The sequence below is a fragment of the Protopterus annectens genome, chromosome 1.part2 (assembly GCF_019279795.1).
Source record: "Protopterus annectens isolate FY-2018-M chromosome 1.part2, PAN1.0, whole genome shotgun sequence".
Taxonomy (NCBI): domain Eukaryota; kingdom Metazoa; phylum Chordata; order Ceratodontiformes; family Protopteridae; genus Protopterus; species Protopterus annectens.
This window is the reverse complement of record NC_056727.1, coordinates 862,294,232-862,307,359: the sequence shown is the minus strand read 5'-3', so window position 1 is coordinate 862,307,359 and position 13,128 is coordinate 862,294,232. Positions and strand designations below refer to the sequence as shown.

General features: G+C 36.5%; 1 protein-coding gene across 1 annotated transcript in view; it reads right to left on the bottom strand.

Annotated features, from left to right (window-relative positions):
- Positions 1-13,128, bottom strand: part of LOC122792418 (trichohyalin-like) — a 261,589-nt gene that overhangs the window by 116,463 nt on the left and 131,998 nt on the right. The window contains exons 13-15 of the mRNA XM_044060207.1: positions 7,985-8,161; positions 2,496-2,660; positions 1,557-1,730 (exon numbers count right to left, since the gene is read on the bottom strand). Of these exons, the coding sequence (XP_043916142.1) occupies positions 1,557-1,730; positions 2,496-2,660; positions 7,985-8,161 (516 nt within the window). The remainder of the gene's footprint in view (positions 1-1,556; positions 1,731-2,495; positions 2,661-7,984; positions 8,162-13,128) is intronic.

Here is a 13,128-nt window from a genome sequence, read left to right as displayed (position 1 = left end):
ATAACACCACGTGAACAGTACAAAAATCAACACACACACACTGCCATGCTTCATCACTTAAATTATTCTCATCTGCCAGCAGTAAGTTAATGATGTTTCAGATTCCTAACTGATGGTAGGCTGGAAAGTAAATCCCTGGAAGTCACTCACAGAAAATCTAAATGCGAGAAAGATCTTTTAAAATTAACAAATAAAGCTGCTTTTTGCCTAACAACTTCAGTTCAAATATTTTATGCATTAAATTCTTAAATGTGACACTTACTGCAATGAATTTGGTACTTTTAAGTTATGTTGAATTAATACCACTGCATAACTCTTGCTTTTCATAGGATCATAGGAGGTTACTAGTCTAATGACCCTGGGGCCCTTACAAGCCTAGCCAAGAGTTTATCCCCAAAAAGAAAACTCAGTCAGAACCTGTTGCCCCTGTCAATGAGGGACACAGGTAAAACCCCTGGTACAAATTTGTGGTTTCCCATCCACTTATCAAGGCTGCACTTGAAGAGGGTCAGCGAGGTGCTCTGTTTGACATGTTTGGGAAGTCTATTCCAGAAACAGGGCAGAAAAAGGGCAGCCTCTGGTAGACAAACCTGTCTCTCCAGCAGGTTTTGTTAATGTCACATATTAGGTTCAGGCCTTTTGAGCGAGTATTGCATGAGGAGTTAGACTTATGGATATGGAGCATCTCTAGTAGGGCAGGGTCCGAGATTGCCTTATTGGCGAGACACAGCTCACCCCTGAGCAATCTGTACGATACCAGGTAGCATGATAGTGCTTTGACCCTGTCTGCATAGGACAGGTGTTAGAGGCCGTGGATTCTCTTTGTGAGGTATTTCAGTAGCCTTTCCAGTTAGTGCAGATGTTGGGAGAGGTACATCCCAAACAGGGCATTATACTCAATTATTGGTCTAAAGAGGGATGAGTATAGAGAGGTAATAACCTCCTTTTTTTCTGGATGCACTCCCTTTACTTATGAGATGAACTAAGGAAATGGCTTATCTGACCACTGCCGCTACACGATGATCGAATGTGAGGTTGTTATCAACCTGAATGCCCAGGTCTCTCACCACAGGTTGTGTGCTTAGGGAGTTGCCATTGATGTGATAATCAGTAGGGGTCAAGTTTTTGCTGAATGGTATGATGACACATTTTTTGCATTTAGCTTGAGGCCATGACTTTGGCACCAGTCATTAGATGCTGTGAGAATTCATGTGATTTGTGGTTTGAATGAGTGGAGTTAGCCTACTCATCCAGCACTGAAGATGCAAAACAAGACACAGAACAATTGGTGTTTTAGGTCTGAATGAGTTATGTAGCATACAAGAAAGTTGTGCAAACACCATCTTGAGACAATAAATATATTACACTGTGCCTTCAAATGAGACCAAGCGACAACTACAGTAAAACAATCTATTATCCAAGATATGTTTGCAAATGGAAAGAATATTAAGTCTTACTTTTGGCAAACTGCTGAAAGCACACTGTGGACTGTACTAACAAGGCATTTGTTAGTAAAACATTTGTATTTTTTTTTGTTAGTACAAACTGACACCTACCTGAGCAGGAACTGGTTCTCTTTGTTCACGCTCCAACTCCTGCTCTTCCCTTGCACCTTGCTTCTTTCCAGTTTCTTCAGGAGCAAGAGACAAAGACATTCCAATAGCTTGCGCTTCCATAATCAAAATTTCATGAGTATCATCACTGGTGACAGCTCTAGTAGTCTCTTCCACCTTAATGTGCAAAAAAAAAAAATAATAATAATGAATACAGATGCAGTAAAAAATGATGAGAACAAAATTCACTTAACAAACCACTTTTAGATGTTTGTGGTCTAACATTCCACCCCAGACTTTATGCAATAAACAAAGTTGCTCCCAGGTCTTTTCAATTTAAGCAGTATATCTCTCTCTTGGGATGCTAATTTGAAAAATTAACCAAATAAATTAATATATTTGTTCCCAGGTAAGTGAGCCAATCATTCCCAGGTAAGTACAGTTAAACTGTGAATACATGAAATACTGGAAAAAATGGCATGCTGCTGTAACAAATCCTAAAGCTAAGAAATATCACAAACAAAATAAAACAAAATTGTAACTAAAAAACATCAGTGCGCTGTTCCAATGAAGTAAGAGTCATGAAGAAATGTTTATAAATTTTGATGTATTAATGTCACTATGTCTTTTGACATACCACATGAAAAATATGAAAATATCCCTAACATACCATATTGCTTAAGTAACACGCATGGAATATGTCTCTACAGTTTCCTGACATATACAGACTATATCATGCACACAAACAAATCCAAATGAGAAACAGATATTAAAGCATCCTTGGTCTTAGCTAACATGTAGATTATTTTAAGTCCTACAATAGTTAAAAATGCTGAAAGAAGAGCAGATGACATTTTACACAGCACTAAAAAAGGTCTGGATTAAAAAAATAAATTTGCATCCATTGTTTTAGTACAAACTGTATCTTTCCTGACTACTAACCTCTTCTGGTCTTTGTTTCATCAACAGCTCCTGTCTTTCCTCAGCCTCTTGCTTCTTTTCAGTTTCTTCAGAACTGTGGGAGGAAGACTGTCCTTCAGCTTTCATTTTTCTCCTTGCAATTCGTTCTTGGACATTTCTCTGCGCAGAAATAACAATCTCTTCCACCTTAATGCAAAGCAAAAGATACACAAACATGAATGCAGATGCAATAAAACTGACTGGGAGGGGAAATTCCCTAAATATACTACTTATGATAAATAAGGCAATGGATGCCTGTGACCTTGATATGCCAACTTAAAGCACAGCCACAGATCAAGTAAGGCATCTCTTGTGATTTTGCAAGCAGAGCAGCAATACTGCCTTGGGGTATTTATTTGCAGATTTAAACAAATAAAATTAATAAACAATTTAATTTGTTTTTTGACCATGTAAGTGAACTAGTCTTTTTCTGACCCTCTTTATCTACAGCCTAGACCACAGCAGCAGGTGGAAATGCACAGTATATGTGGGTAGTTTAATGTAGCCAATCAGAAAATCACCACCTCACTTATGAGGTCAGCAAAGGAATTAACTCTCTGTTTCCAATGTACCAGCTTTGTCATACCCAGACATTCTTATCAAGGCAGAGTCCAAATATCAGCACACATTACTGAGCTTACATCCAGGGCATTAAAACAACAGAAGTAAGAATGAGCGACATACATTATTAAATTGCAAATATTTAATGAACATTTAGAAGCTGTGCTTAGTGAAATTAATTTTCAGTGAAGTAAAGGTTACTATTGCTAATACATCATATCAATATGTTTAAAAAAAAAAAAATAACACCAGGAACTGGTTTTCTTTGTTCACTCACCAGAAAACATTTAAAAAATTACTTACAAGATGCTGTCCTCCACCATTCATAAGTTTTCAAAAATCCATTGTTTTACCATTATTTACAAATAATTTCTGTAATACTAGTACTGGAAGCAACTTCAAATTTTTACCTGTATGTCAGATTACAAAGGGTATGTCATTTAACTTTAAACTCTCCATGTTATCTACACAAACACACACACACAAAAATACTATCTATATAGATGTTTCTCTCTCTCTTTATATATATATATATCTACTGTAGATCTGTGTGTATCTATCTGTGTGTGTATATATATATATATATATATATATATATATATATATATATATATACATACATACATATATATGTGTGTCTGTATATCTATATATATATATATATATATATATATATATATATATATATATATATGTGTGTGTGTGTGTGTGTGTGTCTGTATACCTATCTCTCTCTCTCTATATATATATATATATATATATATATATATATATATATATATATATATATATATATGGGTCCACTTTTTAATTTCAAAAATACAAAATCTCGAAGTTCTATATATTGAATCGAGAACCTCAAGGTCTTGTAATCTTGAAATTAATAAAAAAAACAATAAAAACATGTAAAACTATTCTTCTGCAGAGGGCAAGCCCCCCTTCACCCCCCCACACCTTAAATACACTAACTCTGAGATCGCTCACAGTGAAAAGAACGGTAATGGGGATCCCTAGACAGTGTGGAATGAGAACATTACCATTTTCTTCACTTTAGCACAATCTTGGAGTTTGTATATTTAAGGTGCAGGGGGGGCTTGCCCCCCTGCAAAAACCTTTTTTGCCATGTTTTTTTTTTTTGTATTCACTTTTTCATCTTGAAATTTCATAATGTCGAGATTTTGGGTTAAATTTTATGAATGTCGACATTATGGCATTTCAAAATTAAAAAGTGGACCCATATATATATATATATATATATATATATATATATATATATATGGGTTCATATGAATCCGTCGACAGCCGAAACATCGACGCTTACCTCATCGACACCAAAGCATCGACCGTTCAGAACATCGACAATCCAGGTAAGCGATTTTCCCCCTTACAGGACCCATGGTAGCACTTGTTTCGCTAGTGCGACGCTATGGACAACGCAAATTCTCAACAGTCGCTACCATGGGTCCTAAGTGCTACCATGGGTCCTGTAAGGGGGAAAATCGCTTACCTGGATTGTCGATGTTCTGAACGGTCGATGCTTTGGTGTCGATGAGGTAAGCGTCAATGTTTCGGCTGTCAACGGATTCATATGAACCCATATATATATATATATATATATATATATATATATATATATATATATATATATATCACATATTACAGATGTAAATACATCTTGTGATCTCTCTCACTATACACACACACACACACACACACACAAATGGGTGACTGATTTTTCAGGTGTCTGAAGCAGTATCAGATGAAAATCCAATCTATTTACAACCACAAAAGTATAAGGGATACTACCTCAGTTGCCCAAAACTGATAAAACATTGAATGGGCATTTGATAAAATTAATCTTTTCTTCACGGGGGAAAATCCCACCGTACCCTAACAACCCTTTTATTTACTGTAAACACTGCCCAAATCATATCACATGGATGCAGATCCACAGCTGGCTCACCTCACACCCAGGGCCGGACTCTGCTCTATAAAGAGTACAAAAAAATGTCAGCACCATTAGACTGGCACTTCAGGAAAGATACAATAAAGAGCTGGAGCAGGGAAAAGGTGTGCAACAGCCCCCGAAGAAGTCCATGCATTAGATGCCCCCTACTGATTCCCTCTGATCTTCAATGGAAGAGTAAAATAAAAAAAAACACTTTTGTTGTTTATTAAAACAGCAGTTGTCTTCCAACAGCTTACTCCACACAAAAAGCTGATGTACTGAACTCCCTTCCACTGAATTTCAGAAATGCCAGTACAGAAATAGGAATGCAGTAAATACAATTTCCAATCACAACCCCCAACACCTTGCACCCAAGGCAGATGCCACCTTTACCCCACCCTTGCTACACATCTGTACAACTGTGACAAATATTGCAACATCAGTCAGCATCAAAATGACAATAATAACATTAAGCTACATTTTGCTCTGTATGTTCTACCGAAACCATAGATTCCTGACCTCTGATGCTATACTGTACCTGGCTCAGGCTCTTCTTCTCCCCTCCCTTCTCTATGCCACCCGAATACTAACTAATATTCAATCCACTACCCTGGCCAAACTCCAACAAACCTACCACAAAATAGCAAGATTCATTACAAACTCCCCACATAACTCACACCACTGCCTCACACTCAACTCACTACAATGGCTAAAACTCCCTCAACAACTCCTTCTATCTCAGTTACAAATTATTCACTCTATACTTTATAAACCATCCTCTTGTCCTCTCCTCTCCTCCTTGGTATCCATCTACACTCCAACTCGCACACTTCGTACTTCTAACCAACAATTCCTTGACATCTACCAACCCAAAAAAAACTATCAGCAGACTACTATATAAATCCACCCTATCCCAAGCATGGAATAACCTCCCATCCCACGTACACTCCATTGCACACCCTGTACAATTTAAGAAAGAACTCAGACTACACTTTATAAGAACCAAAACTTGTACTTGTCATGACCCTACCTAACTCCAATACTATTCTGTATTCCACAATCTCATACAACTTCAGCATATTTTTTACCACTCCAATACTATTCCTTTTTACCACAATCTCATACAATCTTCTCAAAATATTATTTCCAACATAGTTTTCTCTAACGTCACATTACACCTCTAGATATCCCTTCCACCCCATTCATGCACTCATCTCTCACACCTCATAATTTGTACTATTCCTAAAACACTACAACTTGCTATATACCTTACCACATCAGCTATACATCACTTATGTGTAAAAATATTTATATAAAAGTACAGTATTTATTTGTACTTTTTGTGTTACTGATCTTGATCTTACCCCTGTTATGCCTCTTAACTTATCACTGTGAATTGCTTTAAATTGTACTGCTAATAGTAATTGTTTTTTAATTGTAAACTAAATTGTTATGTATACTTAAACTTTCTGTAACTGGAGCTTTTCTCCTCGGGTCTCCACTGAAAAAGGGCCCCTGGCCCAGCTGGACTCACCCAGTTAACAGTTGTCAATAAATAAATAAATAAAACAAATAAAATTTTAACAAACACTTACTATACAATTGCTATGAATTAATCCTAGTGATTGTGAATCATTCTTTAAATTTGTTAACCTGGGTAGAGCACTGATGCAAGAGGCCCATTTTTGGGCCCAGTCTGGTTGAAAAGCATAGAGAAGTATAAACAGTGATACAGTTTTAATAATGCAATGTTTCAATTAAGAAATGTTGGATAATTTGATGAACAATTTATTACAGTGATAATAAATTGTACATTTTAGTATAAACAAAGTTTGAGCATTAATGCTTGCAATAAAGCATTCTGGCTGTAAACTGTACCAAGAAACAGGTATGGACTACCAGACTGTGTTACTGAATTATCTTTTAGGGTGCAGTTCAGTTTAGCAGGTTGAGGTTTGATTAGGATGACTGGGAGGAGTTTCAGGGGTAGAGGATGTGTGAATAGCCAAGGTTAGAGGGGTAGGGGAGGCTGACGGGACTGCATACATGGTAGATTCAGAGTGGAATATGGATCAAATGGAGTGGAAAATCATACTTTCTTGTTAGAGTTTAATATATTTCATTATTCATAAGACTTGTGCTTCTTTAAACAGGTACAGTTATGGGCATTCATTAACTGAAGTACAGATCAGGAGAGTCCCAAATGGAGGCATGTACAGATTGCCAGATTTTAGGGTTGGGACCAGAGGAGCTATGGTTGCTCCATGTTTTGCTTGTTGCGGTACAGTGCAAGGTTAAAATATGGTTCGGTTAAAACCTGAAATTGTCAATTCTTTCTCTTGCAGCTAAATCTGCCAGTTAGACTGGAGTAGGAGATATGCTTAAGCAGATGGAATCGGAAGAAGCTAAGATGTTGATGGGCTCTCTATTTGAGGAGGCTCAATTAGCCTTTTTAAAGACTGAGCAATTCTGCCTTAATGTAGCTAGCAGGGAAATGATGAAGTAGTACTTTTTTGAAGTAGCTTGTAAGGCTGTAAAATTTTTCTTGTAGGGAGAGGGAATTTTTCAAAGTGCATATTCAAATTACATAAGGCAAATCACCTATGTCTTCTCTTCCAAACATGGGAAAAAATTCTCACATACCATTCTCTAATGTCACTTGGCTGACCATATGAAAAGTACAAAACTTGCCCAATACCCCACATGTACACTGACATGTATTACTGCTCAAGTAACACACATGAAAGAAAGCTCTGCAAATTGCTTCACAAAGTAATATACAGATTCCTACATGTACACAAATAAGACCAAGTTAAAAATGTGAAAGAGCATACTTTTTTTGCAAATGGACAACTAAGTCATACAGTGTTTTCAGGGAAATGCAGAAAACACAGTGAGTGCATTATGGTCTTCATTAATAAAAGCATTTGAATAGTTATGACAAAAACATGGTACCCTTTACCTTAGCATGGATTGTTTCTCTTCTTTTTTCCCTCAACTTCTTGTGCCTGTTCTCAGCATTTAGCTTCCTCTCAGTTTTCTCAGGATCAGGGGAGGGCTTCTTCACATCAGCTAGGATAAGCTCTTCTTTGGATTTATGGCTTTCATTTTCCTGTACACACTCAACATTCTCTGCCACCTTTTGTTAAATAAAAAAATACAGAAAATGTATACACAAATGCAACTCTTGAAGCATGCAGAACTGATCTAATACAACACTTTGATACGTAACAAAAACAGAAAAATAGTAGATTACTGTGAATAATATGCCAACCCTTGATATTCTGTCCTGAAACTTTATAACTTGGTTAGCAAGTGTGATTTGGCATGCATAATTAGATTACTAATCCAATTTATTCCCATGTGTTTACCAGAATGGTCCTTATTGTGCATGTACTGTAAGTATTGCTTTACAGCGAAGACTGGGCAGAGAAGCTTCAACTGAGACAACAGAAGTATACAATATGATCAAAAATGAACAAGTACAAAAACAAATTATAAACACAAAGCACCACTTTGATTTTAGAAAACAATTTGTAAAGAAACAGAGTATTAAATTAAAAAGCAATTCATGACAGTTATTTTCTGGCTGTAATCGATAAGATATCGGTAAGAAGTACATTTGGGAGTCCAAGCACTTGCATTCCTGAGCTGCAAATAATTTATATACACACACATAATATATTTGTAGATGAAGTGATAGAGTAGCAGCTTCAGCAGCAGATTAGACACACATCAAGGCAAATGGAAATCTTTGTAGAGATTATGTTCGGTGATTACAGAAATGCAAGATATATTGAGGGGAAAGAAGGATGAGGAATTTCAGATTTACTGCACGGTTTGATTTAAGTGAACTTGTCCTTCTTAGACTACTTAAGGTAAAAAAATGACAATGGTAAATGCAACATACATGTGGCCAGACTGATATAAACAATAGCCCACAATGCAGCATGCTTCTGAGAACATACATGGGCATTAAAACACAAAAATAAGGTAATCAGGTTGAGATACTCTGTTTTGGAACATTTAATGTAACTTTAGATTCTCTTTTTTGGGGGGATAGTTAAAGAATTAAGCACTGTCATCTTCAAGACATGTTGCTAGTTACAGTGATGTATCTTATCAAAGTGTTTTACAGAATAAGTTGTAAAAGGTTGTACTATGGAAACACAAAACATATTTTCCAATGACTCTCATGCAGCTGCCATTTAATATTCATAAAATTCAAAAAATACTGCGTTGTAGTATTAATTTCATTATAATGGGCCAACAACTGTATTGAAAGTAGATTTCTCTTTTTCTAAAGAATACCCATTTGTTACATTTTAATTATAAAGTACAGTTGTGTAAAATCTTACCATAACAGTCAATGTCCTTCCCTTCACCACTGCAATATTGTTCACCTTTGGGAACTCCTGCCAAGGATAGCCCTACATCAGGCCAGTATACCAAAGCCTTTAGATCTTGTATGCACAGGACACAGGGCATAAAGGTGATGTACAAACAAACTTACCCAGAACAGAACTGCCGCAGTAGAGAACAGTCTCCATAAGACAAACAGAGGCTATGGATATACAAGGGGAGAAAATGCAGAAGGAAAAGGGGACCCTCGGCCACGAGGTTAACCAAATCATACCCAAAAGAAAAGGAAGTACAGGCATTGATTGGTTGTTTGCATACTACACTGCTATTTTGACATCATTTTTAAACAGTATGTTTGAACTGTTTGTTAGATTCTGATAAAGTTCTTATGTGGATTATTAAAAAAGAATGAAAGCTCTAAATAGAATTTGACTTTGTCTCTGTCTTCTCTGAAGAGCTGGTACTTGTAGAATTTTTCTTTTGGTTTTATGTTCTTTATTCTACACCATTTGGGGGATTTTATTCTTCCTTGGCTTACTCAAAAACTGACAGCAGCCAGATCTAGTGTTTGCTGAATTTTGGAAACCTTTAAAGTGAGAGGTTTGCTAAGTGGTTCTTTTTCACTTCCTGGGTCATCCACTCAAACTCAAGGATTACCTGATATTGAGGCATGAGAGACAAGGAGCTCCAGTGATAACAGAAGACAACTACATACAGGTACAGAGAATTTATTTGAATTTATTTACAAAAGTGTAAATAACTTATTCTCTAACAGCACTCTTAGAGATCAAAATAGAATGGAGACTGATACTGCCAGTGATTATGATAATCACCTTGAGAGGTGTGTAAAAGATACATTTATAGACTACAAAACTTGGTAACCAAGTACAAAACAGGGCAGTACAAAATTATTTATTTAGAAGAATGCACACGCCTTAAATGTGTACCTTTCCAGATATGAGTTTATAAATTTCAGAATGGTATGAATGCCAGTGACCCCCTCTACAAAGATCTTGTCAAATTGATTAATGATACAGGTATTAACCTGATTATAAACTCAAAATAAGCCATCCAGAAGAAGAAATCTGTCTGTTGGATGAAAAAATCAAACAGTGTCAGTTCTTTACAGAATTTATCCATTTATATGATGGTATTACAGTCAAACCAGAAAGGCTTTCCATGACCATTATTAAGAGAAAGAAAAACAAACTGAAGAGGGACACAGAAGCTTATGAAAAGGGTACAGTTTATCCACTGAAAACCTCTAATTCAACTACTGAAGGTGTCAATCCCGTGCTAACCACCAATGCTATCTCTATAACAAATCAAGAGCTGAGTAACAGTTCGAATAATATGATTCAAGCAGTTAATGGAACTACCAACGGCACACAACAGACATTACTGCCTCCTATTCTCTCCCCAGCTCCTTTTTTATTGCACCCATCAGGGGGCATCAGAACACCAAAATGGCAGACAGGAGGGAAGAAACAGAACAGGGGGGAAGGAAGGAACAATAAAAAGAAAAAAAAAATGAACTCGGACTTTGAAATTTTGAACCTGAGTGACTTTTATTTGAATAATTATCATCATGAAGTTTTAGCCAAAGGTTTTTCCTTCATTCTGACACAAAGGGTAATATTACCCAGTCCCTAGTCGATTTTAAAATGTATGTATGCAATTTAAATCTAAATTACATTTTGCAGTATATTCCACACTTTGAAGATAGAAATGATATTGTTAAAAATAAAAGTACATACAATCCTACAGTGCGTAGCATGCTGCAGGTGTTTCATGATCGTTGTGAGGAAGACTTTCATACGAGATTGGGCAGTAGACCCCAAGCACACAATTTAACAAAAGAAAAAAGGGATGCCTGAATAGACTGTCAAGGAATGAAGAGATCTGCATTATGAAAGCAGATAAGGAGGAGCACTACAGTAGTAATGAAAAAGAGAATATGCAATGGCCATCTATAATTTATTGAGCGATGAGAACTGTTATCAGGAAACCACCAAAAGGAAGATTAACAAAAGCTTTTCAGTGGTAGACCACTCACTTTTTTACCTATTAAGTCAACATGAAAAAGACCCAGAAACTTATTATTTTCTACAAAATTAGCTCCCTAAGATGGTGAGATTCTTCGGAATTAAGTACATAAAAATAAAGAAAATCCCCTCTTCAGACCAGTAGTTGCTGCAGACAGAGCCGATTTCATGTTTTTAGATCATTTATTAAACTCTATTGTACAGGCTTCTGAATTTTACTTGAGAGACTCCTGGCATTTATTAGAACTGTTAAGTAATGTACAAATGCCAGTGGAGGTGTGTGTTTTGCAGCTCTTGAAGTTGTGTCCTGTACCTGTACTAAACAGAATATAGGGATCAATTCATAAAGAACTATCTAACCAACTGTAGGAATGTAAACAATGGTTTGACTAACATCGTCACCTTGTAGAACTAGTACTGGATAACAATTTCTTTACTTTTGCTGGCAAATGGGAACAATGGTAGCCCCTGTCTTTGCTAATCTTGTCATGGTCTAGTAAGAACAAGAAAATTTGAAATCCTACCCTTCGTTCTCCAAGTTCACCAAGGTCATCTTCTACAGGAGATACATAGATGACTTGTTCTCCTTATGGAAAGGTGACAAGGAAGAATTTAAAATTGTTTACTCCAACCTTAACAACACCACAGCCTTTTTGAAATTCACCATGAGTGAGTATGGGATCAATTTCAACTATCTGGATATCAACCTGATGTTGGACATGACCAACTACACCATGGAGAGAAAAAAACATACAAAAGAAAAAAGAAGTTATGTACTTACCATAATGTTCCATGTTTGTTGTCCTCACTCGCCCTTCCTTCTTACTGGACAGGTTCGGAGCCGATATTCGGCTCCGACTCAGCCAATACACTAGCTCATAGTCTCTGACTTGGCTCATGGCTGAACACCTATGCCACAATGCATTGGAGTAATCCCCAGATCTTGTTTGCTTATAGCCATAAACAAAGTATATTTATATTTACATAGCACAAAAATATATACATTTATATATATATATATATACATATATATATTATATATGTATATATATATATATATATATATATTTTTTATATATATATATATATATATATATATATATATATATACACACACCCACACACACACACACACACACACACACACACACACACATACACACACACACACACACACACACACACACACACACACACACACACACACACACACACACACACAAATACCTATAAGAAGAAAAACAAGCACTTTCTAAGGAACTCTCTGTAGAAGGACAGGAAAAACTCTTATCTAAGTCCTCTAGGAGCCTTGGCTGGGGGAAGGAGGGAGGGACATAAGAAAGAAGGGCGAGAGCGGACAACAAACATGGAATGTTATGGTAAGTACATAAATTCTTTATGTTATGTTGTCCCTCTTGCCTTCTTTCTTACTGGATGGGACAGCATCCCTAGCACTATTTTCCTGGGTGGCTCATGGGAGTACACCTTTGAGCACTGTGGACCCAAAAGAAGATCTGTCCCTGGAGGCTAACTCTTCCTAGTAATGAGTAATAAAAGTATGATGCCTAGCCCATGTAGCCGCTGCGCAAATGCTGTCCATAGATAGTCTAGCATAGTAAGCAGATGATGTTGCTAGAGCTCTAGTTGAATGGCCTTTGATTTTGAAAGGTAGACTTCTATTGTTTGAAGTAGATATAAA